This window comes from Ostrinia nubilalis, chromosome 6 (assembly GCF_963855985.1).
Source record: "Ostrinia nubilalis chromosome 6, ilOstNubi1.1, whole genome shotgun sequence".
In the NCBI taxonomy this organism is placed as follows: Eukaryota; Metazoa; Arthropoda; class Insecta; order Lepidoptera; family Crambidae; genus Ostrinia; species Ostrinia nubilalis.
The window spans coordinates 9,291,172-9,310,920 of record NC_087093.1 but is presented as its reverse complement, the minus strand read 5'-3'; the positions used below and the strand labels follow the sequence as shown (position 1 = coordinate 9,310,920).

General features: G+C 34.6%; 3 protein-coding genes across 4 annotated transcripts; 1 reads left to right on the top strand and 2 right to left on the bottom strand.

Moving 5' to 3' along the window:
• Positions 1 to 1,991: 1,991 nt before the first annotated feature.
• Positions 1,992 to 7,332, bottom strand: LOC135072574 (TBC1 domain family member 23). Its single transcript, XM_063966539.1, has 3 exons — positions 7,140 to 7,332; positions 7,005 to 7,065; positions 1,992 to 6,919 (listed from the first exon to the last, which is right to left on the bottom strand). Exons 2-3 carry the CDS (start codon positions 7,031 to 7,033, stop codon positions 4,912 to 4,914), a joined length of 2,037 nt encoding a protein of 678 aa, XP_063822609.1. The 5' UTR covers positions 7,034 to 7,065; positions 7,140 to 7,332; the 3' UTR covers positions 1,992 to 4,911.
• A 222-nt stretch (positions 7,333 to 7,554) lies between these two features.
• LOC135072573 (UDP-galactose transporter senju) lies at positions 7,555 to 14,147 on the top strand. The gene is made up of 4 exons (XM_063966538.1): positions 7,555 to 7,723; positions 9,427 to 9,550; positions 9,853 to 10,036; positions 10,605 to 14,147. The coding sequence occupies exons 1-4, from the start codon at positions 7,648 to 7,650 to the stop codon at positions 11,244 to 11,246; spliced, it is 1,026 nt and encodes a 341-aa protein (XP_063822608.1). The 5' UTR covers positions 7,555 to 7,647; the 3' UTR covers positions 11,247 to 14,147.
• Positions 14,148 to 14,767: 620 nt separating this feature from the next.
• Positions 14,768 to 19,649, bottom strand: LOC135072572 (5'-AMP-activated protein kinase subunit beta-1). Of its 2 annotated transcripts, none has more exons than XM_063966536.1 (5): positions 19,219 to 19,649; positions 18,985 to 19,131; positions 18,771 to 18,902; positions 18,554 to 18,652; positions 14,768 to 18,228 (listed from the first exon to the last, which is right to left on the bottom strand). In XM_063966536.1, exons 1-5 carry the CDS (start codon positions 19,540 to 19,542, stop codon positions 18,082 to 18,084), a joined length of 849 nt encoding a protein of 282 aa, XP_063822606.1. In that variant the 5' UTR covers positions 19,543 to 19,649; the 3' UTR covers positions 14,768 to 18,081. The 2 variants fall into 2 exon arrangements, with proteins under 2 accessions (XP_063822606.1, XP_063822607.1); XM_063966537.1 differs by having other exon boundaries at positions 18,988 to 19,131.
• Positions 19,650 to 19,749: the final 100 nt, after the last annotated feature.

Sequence of the window (19,749 nt, the reverse complement as noted above, 5' to 3'; positions counted from 1 at the left end):
TTTAGAACTAGGCTTTTAAATAGTGCCAATATTGGTGGGAAGTGGGGATGCATACGTTTGAAAGTGCTTGTCGCGCGAGGTGCGATTTATTTGACGACGAGTGTATATTTACTAAATTACCGATTTTTTTGAACCGACACGCATACAAAAGTATTCAAATTCTTGCGAGACGTTTGGATAGGTACATTTAAATAGGTACTTTAGCTAACATAATTCATTGTTAAGTGCTCCAGGAATAATAGGATGTAGGATTTTTAAACATAAGTTACTCATAGGAAATTCGACCAAAAGGGCTCAGTGAATCCTAATGAAAAAATGAAAAATTACATTTTATATTGCTCTCCAGTTACCGTTTTACGTTGCCTTCTTTTCATAACTGCCAAATGCTTTTCTCGCTGTCATCGCGCCATAAAAGTACCGCCCAAAACAAAGAGATATAATATTAAGAGCCCTTTACGGTAACTTTTACTCTTGGTTTTCTTGGCATAACCCCTTTTTATTAATGATATTACTTACTTAGCTCGGACAGATTACTTGCACAAGGAAATTACTTCCATCCAGGAAAAGTGAAGTGTCATTTTTCCAGCTGAAACTGGGTGTGATCAATTAAGCAATTTTCAAAAAGAGATGATGAAAATTTTGGAAATTAACCGCTGAAAACATCGAAAATTCGCACGAAATTCTTAGGGCAAAATCTTGTCTTTGAGTTTTATAAATTTGTACTTACCACGGAACAGAAAATTCTACCTACTCTCTCTCTGTAAGTTTTTTATTCAAGTTGCACAAGACATGTCAAAAGTTTCTGAATGGTGCTTTTGGAAGAAATACCTACCTATCTTGAAAATGAAAATATTAATAGCTTAGATTAGAAGATAGTAAAGATACATACCTACTAATGGCCCAAAAATGTGATTTGATAGGTATTTGTAAATAGTAGGATTGTTATTGTCAGGGCAAGAGGCACAAGTCCTGAAGTGGACTGAAAAAATATAGTTTATATTACGCTATAAAAATAAGGTGTAAATAAACGTAAACGTGCGCACGAAGGGCAGGGGTTGGCAACCTTTTGAAATGGCTCTTCCATTGTTAACAATTTCGTTTTCCAGTTTTTGAAGAGCCACTGAAAATTGCCTTCAAGCGCCGTGGCTTACGCTCCAGTTTTTATGGCAATTTTTAGGGGTTTTGATGAATTAAATTGCTAATTTAGGTACTATCCAAACGGAAGAGCCGCATCTTTTTATCAAAAATATCCACGTGTGGCTGGTTGCCGACCCCTGGTGTAGTGCATTGGACAATGAAATAAAGGTGTTCAACGGCGAGAGGTGAAGTGTTATAAAAAATGCCCATGAAAGTAATGAACAAAAATATTTATAAAGATCAAAACACTGGGATATTTGCTAATTTTAAATACGTAAAAACATTCCTACAAGTTCTACACAAGTATTTAAGTACCTAACTAATAATGCATTGAAAAACATAATAGAAAGTAATAAATAGAAATAACTTCAGAGCTGAACAATATCATAAATTCTAGCCATAAGTAAGTACCTATTCTTGGATTGAAAAGGACAACTCTTTGCTCTCGCCCCTACTAGATTTCTACTGACTTACCTAGGTAGGAATACCTACCTACCACGAGAAGCTTCTTAAGTTTATCGTGTAATCTATACATATCAGTCTAAGTACCTTTTCTAGTTATAAACTTAAGCTATACCAACTTACTATTTATAAATTCTATATAATATCGATAAATTATTATCTATAATCATCAATCATCTTACTTCTTTATAAGATTACTGTAATTTCATAAAAATATCTACAATTTGTTAATAGCTACAACAACAAATGAAAGATTTCTCAGTTATATGCTTGGTGTTTGATTTTAGTATAATTTGAACCCATAAAGTTACCTGACCCAATATTATCTAAACGCTATTTCCCGCGAGAGCTATGCGAGTGGAGGTCCCAAAAAAGTAAAATTACAGGTAATTATATATAAATATTTTTATTTGAAACAACAATAATGTACTTAATTACAATCTGATAAAATATAGAGGACATTAACCGGTTTGCTCAGTTCCTGAGGTAGTTGCGTGGTACGAGAGTATAGATAAGGTAGTCTGATAGACATTGTTATGGAATTCCTGCTTTGTACCTACCATAAGGATACGATCATACGATGCTGCTAATATGAGTAAATTCGTATTATTAAATCGACACTGCCAAAATGTTAATTTAGCCTAGGGTCACTGAAAAATGCAGCACGAAAATCCAAGACATTTTCATGCACCGAAAACTGCCTCAAGAACTCAATCCACGGTAGAAGTGTAGGAAGAATTAGCTGACCAAAATTTTATAAAAAATTTAAATATGTTATAATTTTCTAGTTCCTATCATACAATGTGTTCAAGAAAACAGGAGTTACGGACACTAGCAAGAGAAGTTTTACAAATTACGAATTTCTCAAGTAGATTCTGAACATACAACTTTATTCTTTAGTAATAAAGGTTCAAAATCAAATAGAGATATTTAGGTTAAAGAGATGTAGGTATAATTTACACAACAGATTCAGCTGTTTTCTTGCACACCCTGTATTTCATAAATGCAACAAGCATCATCATTATCTATGTGCACTCTATGGCTACTTTATTCACTAATAAACATCATCTTAAATAAGTGGTTTGTCGTGTTTTTGCGTAGGCATTTAGAACAAAATCGTTAGGTAACATTGCACAAAATATGTGAGTTATGTGTATGATGATGAATGTATTTTCAGAAGCCTATTCCTCGCGAAGCTCAAGGGTAAATAGTTAATTAAACATAAAATATATTTATCTTTCTCTTTACAACGTAAAGCCTCTGACATACAGCCGGCATGAGCATAAAGTGTCACCTGTGTCATAGTCTTGAAACTGCACTTTAGCCTCTTAAGACAGGAGCCTAAGCATCTAATGTGAAATATAGGTAATCAACATAACAGTATGGAACAATAATATATCACAATACAATTTTTACAATGAGGGTTTTCGCGATTGAAAAATACACCAGATGGCAATACGTAGACGCGAGGTCCAAATGCTGCGTGATTGGTGGATTTTGACATATCTGTCAATGTCATGTCAAATATAACCAATCATGCAGCATTTGGACCTCGCGTCTACGTATTGCCATCTGGCGGATTTTTCAATCGCGAAAACTCTCATTGAAATGTATCAAATCATGGATTTCGATATTACGGATTTCATACAAAAACACTTAATAATAAATAACACAGAAATTTAATGACTACTTACATTATTTTAAATCACAAAGACGGTCACTAATAAGTACAGTGTAGGCAGATACACAAAAATAAGCAATAAAATAAAGTATTTATAATTTTCTCTGATACTTAACTTCTATTGCACATTTTTTCCTTATCAGTCAACATCGAAGTAAGTGTGAATAAACAAAATAATGTGGTTACAACATCTACATTACTAAATTTGTTTAAACAAAAAATTAAAGGAAAAAATATAAATACCTAATAGGTGCAATGACCAAGTCATTCTCACTCCAATTAATTTGACCGAGATTTACACCATGCTATGTATAATACTTTGAGTAGTATTTAACTGTAAGTCAAATAATCATCCTTTTGCATACTAAAAAAATCCGAATTCTAAGCAAAAATACTGATTGCACAGCAAACTAATTACCTCAAGTGCTAGTTTTGTTAAACAATTTGTTTATTTGTAATGAAATAATTTATTTGATGTAAAAGTTATTTAAATTGATGAAAATAAATTGATGTACGATAAGTTATTTGATGTGCGATTAATAATATCCCTAATACTTTGCACTGGAATGTTGAAATATTTCACAAGAGGTAAACTTTATTACAAAAAACAACTAAGGTAAGGCTTTTTATACAAATGTTTATAATTCATGAAACAAATTCCGAAAAAGGCACGCATTAGATACTGTTTCATTTATTTTATTGGCAATTGTCACTTAATTGAACTTGCAAACAAACATAAAAATGCGTTACGCACTTTAGAATTGACAAACGTATTTATCTTAGTTTTTTAATTGGGTTACCTGTATACCTACAGCGCAAGTAGGTCAATACCTACCTACTTAATCAGTTTATTTCATAAAAAAAATAAACTAACTCGCCTAGTCTTGACACGCCTGAGCGGTTTTTGGTGAACGATAAATTTTCCGTCAGTTATTTTTATTTAATTAAATTAGCGTATAAATTAAAAATTGGCCCTACGCTTAACTTAGCCCATTCACGCTGTCGCAGTGAAACTGGTTCCATTTGGGTTTATCAACCAGTTTAAACAAGCAAACACTAAACTCTTATCTAAGCTTATCTCAACTCAATATAGGACGACCAACAACTACATTCCAATTGGTACTAATTAACGAGCACTGACTAAAGGTAATCTGATCAAAGGTAGAACTATAAAATAATATAGAATCAATTCAAGTGATTTTGTTAAAAAGCGTGCGTAGTAATTAATGATGTACCTAAAATATCAGCTAAAAGGCATCCAGAGACACTTAGGTAGCAGGTAATAGTTAATAGGTAAAGCACGATGATTTTAATTGATGAAGAAGTAAATAGCATTCGTTGCTCAAAACGAATCAATAAAAAAATTCGGCTCGTCTTACACACCATTACTTCGAAAAAATACTAAAATTCACCCGCAAATTCGCTAATCGAGTGTGTGTTAACCTTAGACTATATTAATCTAAGGTGTTAACAAAAACTCATTTAATTAATAGACATAGCTCTCTCCATACAATTTCCTTTTCATTCTAAGGTCGTCTACTTTTGGAGCCTAATTTTCGAGCGAAACGACTGTCATTTCAAGAGGTTTTAAATTATTGTAATGACTGAAAACTGTTTTTACTGACTAAATACTATTGCAACTTGTTATCTAACTGCTGCACTATTTGATTAGAAACTACTTTTGTAGCAATAGACGCGTTGGGAATAAGAAAACGATCCATATCCTTGATCAAAAGGTTATCTCCATCTGGAATGCCATATTTGAAAGTTATTAACTCTGGATGCCTCTTTTTAGCTGTAATTTTAACAATAGTCGATAATGGCCTTCTTGACATTACTTTTGCAGTTCCCTTTTTGTTAGGAATGTCACGCAACACTACCAAATGCGTCTCCGTGACGATCAAATGAGAGTCGTGCATGTAACCGTTTACTAATACTTCTTGACAAGCAAAGCTATCAACAACATTGTGTTCTTTTAGATAAGAATGAACCTCCACAATCTCTTCTAGAGACTCACTGTCCAAGTCTTTTCTACTGTCGGGTCGTGAATCATCATCTTCGTCGTTTATACTGAACACTGGAGGAACATTTCTGTACCTCTGTTCCTTTTTGTCGTTAGCAGACACGTGCCATTCGCCGTTATTAACGGTAGAATTTGGATTGACAATGTATTCAATCAATTTACCTTTGACTTCTTGACTCTTTGCTTTCATAGCAGTAGACAATTTGCCAAACAATTGAATAGCTGGAATATTATCTCTGACCTTTGTGTGGCGAACTTCGAGACCTTCGTTATTATTGTTGGGGGCACAAACCAAACACGTGGAAGGGTTGTGCTCCTCCAAACAGTCAGTCATATGAGGCCCAAAGTAGTCATGTATTGCTACAAAACCGCCATCAAGCATGGACACATGTTTGGTATTTCGTTTCAAGAAAGAAGCTACAACCATGTGTGCATAGCTATCTTCCTCAGACCTACCAGAACCCACAAAACATAGGTGCTCACCAGCTGCTAGCGATCCTGCAGCCAAAGCCTGCCTTTGAGCATTCAATAAACCTTGGACTGCCGTATTGAAAGCATTTGGCTCTTGTAACATCAAATTACAATCCAAGTGAAAGGCAGTTGACAAATGACCAGAATTGTACTGATCTGCAGGTCGACAGTCCACCAAAAAAAATTTAACACTATCTAAATCTGAAGCATCTACAGTGGCACTCTCAATTAACTCATGGACAGCAACTGGAAGACACAAAGCTTGAGAATATAACTTAGAATTTATTTCTACACCTGTCTCAGAAAACAAGACTTCCAACACATCATCCCGAAAAGATAATGGGGTTTTTAATGAATAGTAATGAGCCAAAGAACAAAAATCTGAAACATCATTTGCTTCTAAGTCAGCAGGCATATTTTTTAGAGTGGCAATGATATCAGATTTATCTTCATTTTTCATTTGCAGCAACTGTTCCCGAGCGTTGATTATCATAATTAAACAAAGGAAAAAGATGAAAAATGGGTCTGACCTTTGAAAGTACAAATCCCACATAAAGAGCACAACTTCTAAATTACAAGTGCCAGCAAAGAGAGACCTTAACCAAGGCAGGCAATATAACTCTGGAGTTATACGTTTAGTATCTAAAAAGGAGCACAACTCTGGGTCATGATATTGCAGTATCAAACGTAGAATATGGAATGGCACACCATTTTTAAAGCATCCTTTTGGAATGTACAATTTTAGTATCCTTTCAAATAAGTTGTATGTGTCGGATTGTGGTAGCTTCAAACTCAGAAGAGGTAATAAAATCTCAATCCAGCCATTATTTGAGCTGTAGGAAATAGATTTAGATTTACAGTAGAATGTGATTATTGATTCGATATCCGATATCACTGACAACTTGTCATCTTCATCATTTCCCAGTCGTTTTACAAACTTTTTCACATCATCTCTAAGCTCATTTTGGTTTGTTAGGTCAAATATTTCATCAAACAACAGTAATTGGTTACCAGTATCTTGACAATTTAGACAAAGAAGCCATACATCAGGACGTAAACTCTCTGGTATCTTTTTGCCTTTGGTTAAAAGATTGATTTGTTGAGCTGAGCAGCCATCCAGCAAAGCAGACTCCAATTCGATCAACCTGCAATTCGAGACAATTAAATAGTGTTTGAAATCTACAAATTTTAAATAACCAGGAAGCTACTATTGTTCAATAATTTCCTTACCATGTACTGTCATCCTCTTCACCAGCCATTATTAAGATTTATAATATTCTTGTAACTGAAACTGAAACAATTAATTAGGAAATAAATATTCTATCAAACACAATGATAAACTTATCCCCAGTCAATAATACCCACCTACAAAAGGCAAGTTCAAGTTTGATTGCAAAACCTGATAAACTATGACTTTTAGGGCAAATTAAGCCCGTGTGTGATAATTAAGATTTAACAGGTCACAAGAAAAGATGATGAAAACAGCAATTTTAATTATTTCGATTAAATTCGTAATAAACACGATAAATGACGAATTGACGACGAAAAACAAGAAACATCTGACCTGACAGTGACAGTGACAGCTGACATAACTTTTTTTATTCATCACAGGCTATGTCCAGTGACCATAGACAAGATTTTTTTTGGTTTTAGCTTTATACTTACGACACGACACGACCTACTTTTAAAATTTTATGTATCTTTAGTTTGTCTTTGCCACAATATCTGTGGTCTTATCAGTTGATTTCTTTCTGACTTCTGTCAAATCTGTCATTTTTCATCGTCTGTCTGTGATTGTGATTGTTGTACAAATAATTTGTTTAAAAATTTAAGCTACATTTTTTTACTTTTTACAGTTAAAAAAATCAAAACAATGAAAAAAGAATTGTTTCCTAATAAAGAAGCATTTATTACGTTTAGCTTATACATCATATTGTTTGTATTTCAGGGTAAGTAACAACAACATAAGTTTTCTTTCCTGTTAGATTATTTTCCACGAATGTTTAAAAATAAATGGATACATTTATTACATGGTAACTAGTCGAAGTTCAGATACGAAACTATTATGTTAATGCTTAATAAAGTTATCTTAGTCCTTGTCAAACTATGTTCATAATTTAAACAGAAAGTTAATAATGCCTAATCATTATTTTTTATCTTATCACTTGTAATTAGTATCGCCACTAGAGTATTCGATCCCGGACCTTTTTTCCAATCCCGGGATTACGGGATTGAATATAGGCAAACCCGGGATCCTGGGATAACCCCAGGATTATGAACATGAAATAAAAATAATTATTTTTCAAAAAAAATAGCTTTTTATTGACGACATAATGAAACGTTTGTAATCTCTTAAAAACAACTTACTAAAGTTTCTAAAAATCAACAATATTATGTACCTATGTCTTCAGAGATTAGTAATAATTATTGAACTAAATGACATGCTACTATGTACTCAATGTTGTTGTCAACAAAAACATTCATCATACTTCTATATGAATTTAAAATTAGCACATTTACCTATAAATCTTTGAAATAATCAACAAAGCACTAAGTCTTTTCTTTTGAATTTTGTAATAAAATTGGCTTTTTCTATAATAATCGACACTTGAGTTTTGGTAGTTGCAATGAGCAGGCATCAACTAATTAACTATTATAATAATTAAAAAAAACAGCAGAATAGTATGGTTTGTGGGTCTCCTGCAATCACTGAGTCATAGACCTTTTTGTCTTATACAGGGTGACTGGAACTGAACCCGCCATAGCTAATACGTGTATAGAAGAGGTCATTTGCTAATTATTGAACCCTACTTTCTATGACTAAAGTTTTATAGTTTAGGAGATATGTCAATTTTTATACTTTTTTTAGATTTTTCCGAAGATCATTGGCAATCCATTATCACCATTAGCTTTTTTTTTTAAATCGAATTCGAACTTTAATTTTTTATCGTGGTTTGTACTTTTGTTGAACTTTGGCGGCTCGTGGCTAGTTATTCAATCATTATCTGGATCTGAAATTTATTTTATTTAACTAAAAGGTTATTCGATATTAGTATCAAATAAAAAAATCGGTTAAAATCATGCGAGAAAAAAATTTAAGCAGTTTTTAGGTAAAATTTCGGAAAAATCTGAAAAAAGTTTAAAAATTGACATATCTCCTAAACTATAGAAAGTAAGGTTCAATAATTAGCAAATGACCCCTCTATACGCGTATTAGCTATGGCGGGTTCAGTTCCAGTCACCCTGTATACCACTGTTGTAACTGTGACAACTTGTAAATGTAACCTGTTTTGAGACATATAAATACTAAACATTCTATTCTACATACATTAAAAACCCAATTTTTTACACAAACAGAACCGACACTCCTTGACAAGACAAGACGGCTGCCAAATATACGAATTTTTATTGTATGGTATGCAATCCCGTTAATCTTGGGATTAGTCAAGTACAATCCCGAAATTTTCGGGAAGTTACAAGTCCGGGATCTCGGGATCCCGGGATCGGATCCTTTAATCGCCATAAATAATGCAGTCTTATCTTATCAACCTTGCCTAATGAACTTTTGCAAATGTACCACAAATACATAAACTTTTTCTAAATAATGAACCAACAACTTGTGCCTGGATCTATCCTTTAAAAATTATTCCAGGTGTATTTGTAACTGCGTCGAAGACAGAAAATGGCGGATATGACTACAACACCACGCTGGTTGTTTTCCTATCGGAACTGCTTAAGCTTATTATATCAGCAACATTGTACACTTATAGAAGAGAGTAAGTCTTATTAATTAATCTACTTTTACTTGTCTACAAAATGTAGCAGTATGATCTAGAGCCCACCCCAAAATGTCGGGCTACCGATTCAAAAATTATGGTTGATCGTACTCACTCATGAGCTATGATACAATTGCAATCAATATCCAACTCAATTTTGCTTAAAATAAAATGTAAAAAAAGTTTAAAAAAAAACCAGTTCCTATTTTAGAATCAAATGTGTCCCATCACTAATATCCAACATTGTATTCAAAAGTCATGGTCACTATGTTATTCAATAACCGGTATGTTTTTTGTTACAGAAATAAACCACACATTTTTAAAGCAGTTGCTTTGAATTACAAATTATTACTTTTGTATTTCATCCCATCACTGCTATATTGCTTTTACAACAATTTGGCATTCATCAATTTATCTCACTATGACCCAACTTCATACTACATACTGCTACAATTTCGAGTGGTTCTGACAGCTCTCCTGTTCCAGGTAAGGCTCATTAATTACTATAATAATATGCATTAATCTTCTTTGAATAATATTATCTTAATTGAATATAATAAATCCACGTCAATTATTTTGCACTTCCTGTAACTCATAGTTACAGGATGTGCAAAATTTGTTTGAACGAAGAAACGACATGAGACAATGCAGCAGGGCGAAATATTATGTCACGAATTACAACTTACCTCTTATCGTTCGCCATGATACGCCTGCACTTCTGTAGTACAGTCAGCGTCAAATAGTTCGTGATACCCAAAGTAGCCAAAAAATTCGCAACATGTCTTTGTTACAGTTGTTGTCATCTTTTTGGCCACTTTGGGTGTCACGAACTATTTGACGCTAACTGTACCATATTGTAACAGATTCAATTTGTGATTAGGTACTTCACGTAGCCAAGACGAACGGAAGCAATCACGAAATTAAATCAATCACAAAATGTTACTTTGTCTGGAGACACTATGTTGTCGCGTACTTTGGCGATGAACTGAAACTACTTGAGACTATAATTATATAAAATTGCCTGCTTTTAAAATATCATTTTTATTTTTTACAGTTTTTATTCAACAAGAAGTTAGCGTTTATGCAATGGATATCACTTGGAATCCTCACAACCGGATGTATAATCAAGAATTTCGACGCAGCAACAGTCCAGTCGAATGGCGATTCAGACTTATGGTCGCAGATATTCAATATTTACTTTTTGTCTATAAACTTCCAGAATTTCTGCTCATGTTTAGCAGGTACGTATAACGAGTACCTACTAAAAACACAAGGATCCAGTGTCGATATATTCTTACAAAATGTTTTTATGTACTTGGACTCAGTAATTTGTAATTTCATAATTTTAATGATAAAGGGCGAGGTGGTTACTCTATTTGACGATATGCAATCAATTTGGAATTTATTCGTAATACTTATTACAGTTAATAGTGCTGTTGTGGGTATAGTCACAAGTTTCTTTTTAAAGAACCTTAATTCTATATTAAAAACTTATGCCAGTGCTTTAGAATTAGTTATAACGGCCGTTGTCTGTTATATTCTCTTTAGTATACCCATCACGCCATATACAATTGTATCTATCGGTCTCGTAAGTGTAGCGGTCGTGATGTACTTCAAAAACCCTGTTAATAATGTCATCCAAAACACATCCGATAAGGACAAAGTACCTCTTTTAAATGTTACGTCAGAAAAATAATTAATACTCTAGTCTTTTTTTAAAGATCTTGATTAATCAAGTACTGGTTAATTCGTGTGTTGAAGGGATCTCTTATTATGAATATTTCGAAATTGACGATGGTATATTTTTATAATAATATGATTGCATTTTTGTAGTTTTTATTGATTTTGGAAGTTTTGTAACAGTTCGAAGCTATGACTGACGATGACGATGACGTTGTTGACGTCCGTCCGGACCATTTACCTGCTAAAAATTAATTCTCAAATAGAAACTGAATATCTGTAGGTATGTGTCTAAGGAATCATTGTGGCATTATGTGTAATCTATTGAAACACTGCACTTCATAGCAGTTTATTGTGGTCCTATAGATGAATAATTTAGGGTGCGAAGGGTTCCGGGTCCTTTTTCGGTTGGGTTATCTTATTTTCTAAATTGAGTCTGGTGTAGATTTATAGAATGCGCCCCCGGCAAAAACTGCTGAAATATTATTTGGTGCATATTTAGGTACTACATTTATTATATTTTCGACGAAAAGTTCCACACACTTGAATATAACGAGATAAATTTACGGTTTAAAACCTTTACCATGGTTATAGTTAATAAAACCCAGTTTTGGAGTCAAATAAATTGACATTAATATTACGTTATTTGAAGTCACTTACTTTCATACCTAAAGCCGCATTTACATTACGAAACAAGTTCCATGCATGACACTTTTTTTCTGTACCTGTGAAACTAGTTTCATTAAAAATAATAGCGTCGTGAACTTGTATCACAACACAGTGGTCATGGATTCTTATTTTGTTTGCGTCGCGTTTATACGATGACACTAATTTAATTTTATCAAAAAATCTTGTTTCAATGTTATGCAATGGTTGCATGCACATCACGCATGTTTTACACATGTTAAATTATTGATGAAACTAGTGTCGCGAAACTAATTTTACACCACTAATTTCGCAATGCTTTTGTTGTTGTTTTGTGTCGCTGAATAAAATATTTCAATTGAAATCATAAAAGCTGTATTTTTATATTGTTTTTACTGTTGACTGAGTTTTCATGTTTAGTATGGTACAAAGTATTAATTTATTATTATAGAGTATAATTTACTTGTTAGATATTTAGTAGGTATCACAATGTATCAACGGGTTTTGTTACAATTTTGTTACCCAATTTAATTGTGATAAGGATAAGCAATAATACTATTAGGTATTACAACTATTGCTGTGTATAACAACTATAACAAGCCCATCCACCTGGTTGGGAAGAGTGGAAATAAAAATGCACTCTTCCCACCCAGGTGGGATGGCCAGATAAAATAGGTGGAATAGGGGGGTATGATTTTATTCATGAGCAACCTATACCATACCATGCTAGGTAGGGTTACCACCCATCCAATTTTTTCCGGGCGGATATGCCTATATTTTTTATTATTTGGTGTGTGTATACGTGGAACGTATTTATCTTGTTCAATTGGATAACTAAAAATGTATTCATATAATTAAAAGAACCACGCCACTTTTTGTGTGAGACGCTTTTCAGACCTCTGCACAGATTAATGTGTTGAAAATTCCTCATATTAAGAAGGTATATCCAACCTTTCATAACTTAACTTTCCCCTCATAAAGACTATGTATAAAGGTCTCAGAAGTCACAAAATATAAATATAAGTGTACGTAGTTAAATAGTATGTTTATTTATTCTATAAAATACTGGCGTTTAGAATTGTACCTATATTTAAAGTAATAATACTAACATCGGCCCTGTGTGGATACACTAAATATTATAATCTTAGTATTTCTAAGAAACCTTTACCAACCGAAATTTCTACCAACCGTGCGATGTGGAAGTCATTGGGGGAGGCCTATGTTCAGCAGTGGACGTCATGTGGCTGAAATGATGACGATGATGATGATTTCTAAGAATAACTATTGTAATTTGCAAAAGAAATTTTTTTTTGGTATTTATAATTTTCTAGTATTTACTATTTGCGTTACGATACGATATTACATGTAAACTAAAGTGGAGTGTGCGAATTCAGATTGTTTATGTATCTTTAAAGTGATGTACGTTTAAATCGTTTACCGCGTTACCAGAGTAAGGCGCGGTGTACGCTTTGTTAAGAAGCAAGTTAATGAAAGACAATAACGAGCTAACTTAATCTTATACTTAGTTTTAAGTCATCGCTACGAGTGAAAGGGGTGGAAGAGATACGGCGTTATAAAACCGCAGAATTTTAGTTGACTCAAGTGTTTAAAGTTTTGATTGTTTCGTTATTACTTTTTTTTAATGCGTAGGTCTAAATTGGGCGTTAGAATAAGGACCATGAAAATGGTCCTTAGAAAAATAAACGCATTGCATGTCGCCTGCTAACAACGGTAGTGCGAATAAGTCAACAAACACCCACCGACCAACCTTGGGCCTCCGCTAAATTAATCTAGTGCGGGCGCACGCGTGCGCTGCTTATAGGTACTAAATTTCGATACCGCGTGCAGGCGCTCGCGTGAGACTTAACGGAGTCCTATAATAATGATACTCTACCGAAATTGAAAGCATATGCACTTGCTCGCAGCAGTTAAGGCAAGTTTCAGAGCAGTGCATTATGGTCCGTAAAGCATTAGAATATGATGAGTCCGGAACTGAGCTGGAACACTTTACGTACCGTCTATCGTTGGTCGCGTATCTTTCAGGAAGTCCGTACTACGGACGGCGCGGGTAGATACGGATATAAAGCTTTGCTCTGAAACCGGCCGAAGTGCCCAACGACATTGCGTGTAATGGTATGCACTGAGAGAACCATGGTTGCGATAGCAAAAATTGGTAGAATGGAACTCACATTGTGTGTATTATGTTAATTAATGTAAGTTATGTAAATTGAAAAGTTATTTTGAATGGTATTAAAGATTTCGTTTATAAATATTTTAGTGTTTTATTCTAGCTTTTGACTATTTTCTTGGGATGACTGATGACAAAACTTAAATAACATTAGCATCTTTTGAATACAATATTTCAGACTCGTCCTATTGTGTTGTCTGTCAACACAATATTTCTAGATCAGTTAGTAGTTACACAAGGATTGTGCAATTTCACCTTCAGAAATGGTAACAGCCAATGCTAATTGAATTATCGCTTTTCACACTTTCAGAGCATAACCAAAGAATTCTACCTACCTACCCATTATATGCCCATTCCATCACAGATAATATTAATATCTTCTACATAGTCTCTTTTTTTTATCAGGGATGCATAAAGTTGCCTGTAGGTCCGGTAATTGGCGTAGGTATTTAGGATTATTTTTCAGGGGAGGCCTGGCCCCATATCCGATTGATAGTCCTCCTACCGCTTCAGCGCTCACCAATAGGCGCCACTGTCTTCGCCACTAGCAAACGATAACCCTCAATGGACCTTCCTCAGGACGCGCCCCACCATTATCCCGCTAATGTTTGAGTGTTATCGGTACACGCTAAATTATCAATGAGTGCACACGTACACTTCAATAATGACGAAACGACTTTAAAGGTAAAAATAAAACACAGAAATCTGAAAATAAATAGCATGATTTTATTTACATTTATTTTCATTAATAATAATATTATTGTAAGTTACACGTCATTTACAATTATTGCAAACATAAAAATTAAGGTAAATAAGAACACGTTATTAGACTATAACTACCATCACAACAAATCAATACATTTCAATAATAATTAATACTACATTACCACTGCCCTTTTTATTACAAACATCTCTCTTTCAACGAATTCGTATTTTCGTTTCACAAATAAAATAACAAAAACCAGTAAAATAACAAGTTGTCTGGTACATTATTTATCATTGTTCATAGTTCACACCGTCTAGCCTACTGCTCTGGTAGTTAACACCATGGCACTTACATTGCTTCTCTGTTACTACTGGTCTAATTAAATTTATATTCCAATTGATACATGGCAGTTAAAAATAATGTTGAATAACCGCATATTACCATTTAGGTATTGCAAAAACAAATTATGTTACTGTCTAAGAATACAAGGGTTAAAATATCGATTTGCCATTTTAACATTGACTCATAGCATACATTTTAAGACGACGAAATAGTCCAAAAAAGATTCTGTCAGCAGTCAGCTAACAACTGGCATTATGCATTTGACCGTAACGATTGGCCCACCGGGAGACGACGAGTGTCAAATGGTGTGGGTACTTTAATAACGCCGACTGTGTGCTATTATGCTTTAAGCTATAGCGATATGCAAAAGAAGATCAAACTTGGACAACAAAGTTATCAGCTCAGATTGGGAATTACTTACATGGTACTATCATGATTAAATAATGAGTCATAAAGTATTTTCGTACCCAGATACTGTGTTCTTATTTACTGAATGATATCATAGTTCATCAATAATTACATGTAATGTATGCAATCCGATTATTAGTCTGATTAGAAAGATACTGAAGTATTTTACGGATCTACCTACCTATGATTCATTATGATCGAAGAAAAAAATTATAACATTTCACCTCTGTTTAAGTATACTGGCATTTGATATAGTAAAATTACATAAAACAATAACTTAAAAATAAATAAATATTATAAAACGGCAATTCATACTTTAACCCTAAGTTTACCGCATTGCGACAAGAACGTGATATCTACTTACTCAAAATATTTAAGCAAATGAGCGATATTTAACCCTTAGTTTCAAGAGGTGTTACCGCCCGACCAGCGCCGGCAAACATCTGCCATCAGCGGAAGCTTTTGATATAAGTACAAAGTGTGTCAAATCACGTCGGGGCGTGGTCGAGCGGTAAAACCGTAGTCGCATCAAATACTTCTATAATGCTCAACAAGACTGATCGATACCTACAGCAGAGCCCCAAATTCCATATAATATTGCACAAAATAAATTATCTACATTCCTACTGAATGAGACAAGTAATTAAGCTTTTAACTAAATAAATAATCAAAAGCTTTTCTGGTCACGGGGCAAGAGCAGATTCATGTCAAAATACCTACATTTTATCCTAATCGTCATACTTATCTATGGTGACTCATGCAATAATTATGATCCGTAACAGTGACACCAGCAGGGCTAGGGAGTAGAGACGATACGATATCACTCTATCGGAGCATTATACGAGATTAATGGAAGTTGTTAAAACGATATAATGCTACCATTCGTGTCTTTTGCATGTCTAGAGGACCCGCCTGATGGTGAAACAAGTAAAAACGCTTACATGGTACACCACATGACATAATTTAAAGTCAATAAGTTATTAGAATCAAGCTCACTTTCCACCATGTTGTCTACACGTAAGCGCCATCTTGTCAATCTACAACGACTTTCGGCCTAAATTGGGCGGCTGTCCTTTTTTCACTTAAAAAAAATCTGCCGCCCGCACTATTTAGTACCTGTACTACTCTAAGGCCTCAGCCTCGAGTTAAGCGGGCAGCGGGGCGGGAGAGGAGGCGGGGCGGGAGCGGCAGGATCTTATGCGTAAAATCAAAAATAGACCGGTTCTCGAAAACAGCGGCGCGGGAGCGGGCAACGAGCGGGCAGCGGCGCGAAAGCGGACAACGAGCGGGCAGCGCACTCCTTCTTTTGCCCACAATAAATCGAGCGTTAAGAATAAATTTAAATCGAAATAAAATTGTCGCCGTTGTTCAGACATTTCGTTTGCGAATAAAAACAAATATCTCGACAACACAACCCCGAACACAACACTTCGCCGCTAAAGCGCCGCGCGAGCTGCCCGCTTGTTTCGAGAACGGGTCTGCGTTGCCCGCCCCGCTCCCGCGCCGCCGCCGCTCCCGCCCCGCTGCCCGCTAAACTCGAGGCTGAGGCCTAATGGAGCTTTCATTCAAATTAAACGTTTTGAGAGCCGGACGCACGTCAGTCGTCCATTCATGCGTATACGGAAAATTGGTTTGGTTGGCTGCGTTGGAATAAAATAACAATCACCCTGTATAGTGAGGGTTTCCTTGCAAGTGCAAAACGTCTAATTTGAACGAGACCTACTACTACTACCTAATAAAGAAACATTTGAATATCTTGTCAATAAATATAGGTCGCGCATTACGAGTTGAGGCGATTCACACAAGCAACGATGTATCTCTCTCTCTCTCTCTCTATAATATGCTTCGTCGTGCTGGACGTCTTGCGTATTCTGACTGATTTTTGTGTTCTGGGTGCGTAGTGTGAATGAGTGGGAATGCATCAAACGCATTCGATATCGACTGCGTTAAAAAATTAAATGAAGATTTTAGTTCTTGAAAGTTTCCGCTAGGGGCGCTGTACAGTCCGTCATATTAATTACACTTTTTTATGCAGTCGATATCGAATGCGTTTGACGTAAACTCACACTGCGCCACCTGTATTCAAATATTACATCAGTGCGAGTATGTGTTCGCTTCAACTTTCGTTGCGCGACCTATATCATAATAATAACTAATAAAAAGGCCAAAACAAGAAGATTATTTATCTCAATATCTAATTTCGGTAATAACGGGACGACGAGAACTAACGAAGCGCACAATCACGAAATTTGCCCTTGCCTTTAATTATTCCATAGAAAACATTATTTGACATGCATTTTTCCTAAACAATTGTAAAAATATTGTCTATATCAACACTAGGTACTGCACCAACTTCATTTAGTTGTCTGGTGCATATTATTATTAATTAATTAATTATTTGCATAAACATTAAAGATCAATTTTAATCTATGCTTGTGCTTTCACACAATTATAAAGAATGAGGCACTGTTTTTTTTATGTTAACCTACCTAGCAAGCATTAAGAGATTTTGGAAAGGACCTAACATTTTATTTGGTTTTCACATTTTCCTATGATACCTTTTTAAATTGGTTTGTAAAGGAGAGTGGTAACATACTTCTTTCTGTAACGGTGAGTTGCTGATAGCACCATAACTCCGTCTTTAATAGATAATGCATACAGGTGGTTCAACATTACGTGATTTGGTTCAGGTAATAGCGTTGGTTCACACTGAAAAAGCAAGGAAAAAATGTTATAACTATCACATAAATTACCTACACTACCAAAATACTTAAAATTATTCATTCAAAGCCAAAATTTCTTTATTTGCATTTTAAATAGTACATACAAATTGTCAAATAAAGAAACAAAATTAAATACTAATAAAAAATGGTTTTGCTCCGAGTCTTTCATGTCTCATAATCTGGACTCGATAATTTAGTTAATCTAGACTCCAATAACTAACTTGAACAATTTAAATAATTACGGTAATGTTGACTAATTACCTTTATCAAAAATCTAAAACAAATATCATAACTATAAATTGTATACTTACAGAAAGTGGTGTATCTTTGTTCAGTATGACTTGTAACAAGTGTGGTGGGAGTATGGGAGGTCCAGTCACCTTCTCCCAAGGCTTTGATTGAGGTATTTCCTGAAATTGTTTATAGTTTTAATACAATATTGTATCAATTTAGTTTTTATTGGGTCACAGAATTAAGCCAATAGGACAGCCATTAGCTTTATTGTACAAAACACTATGAATTAATTACCTGAGAATACTCAGTTTGTGCACTACTGTGGATGCCTTCGCTGTCTTTGGCAAGAGCTTGGAATACTTCAAAGTCAGACATCTTCACTGTGACCAAGTTATTTTTAGATCCCATACCATTGTCAATCACTTTCTGAAAACATATTTGAAATTCAACACAGTAGAACCCGATGTATGCATCAAAATTTTGTTCAAGAGTTTTTAATATATCATACTACTGTAGGATCATGACGCCATTCTCCGTCAACGAAGTATTTGTACTGATGCTCTCCTTCTGGAAGATCGATGATGGTCACAAAGTCCCCATGTGACTTTACCATAGGGATAGTTTTCCAGTCAGTGAAGGTTCCACTGATAAAAACCTACAATAAAATGATTAAGATAATATCTTTTGTCATAAAAAAAAGCGAAGACTTATTGTTACTAAGGTGTTTACTGCTAAGGATTACCTGCTTGCCACCACCTTCCCATTTAAAAACAGTAGGTAGTACTTTAAGTTCATCAACGTCCTTGCTACTGTCATTGGTCAAAGTGTTGGAACGTTCACGAGGCACGTTGTATTCCACCTCACTTTCAGGAACTGCTTTCGTGTAGTAAGGTGCGCCGTCCTCGATATTATTGTCTTCATCCCGACTTCCACGGATATCATCTGGTTTTTTGTCAAATGTAAATGCTTCTCCTTCTTTTACAGGTGACGATGGACCAGTGTCAGCTACTTTTGTAGCAGCTTCTCGGTGCCATTCCTTAGGTTGATTGCTACCTGCATTACCCATAATCTGGTCTTATTGTATAGATATTTCAGCTTGTTTTCGAAAAAATATTAATTCTTCAAAAAATTGACAATAATAGATTGATTGAATGAATGATTGCAAGTTACTGTCATGTCAAGTCAATGTCAAATATAATATCCAAAGACAATTTATAATAAAGCTATATCCACACCGTTAGTTGTGTCGTGTCGCTCTCGACATGTTATGTTA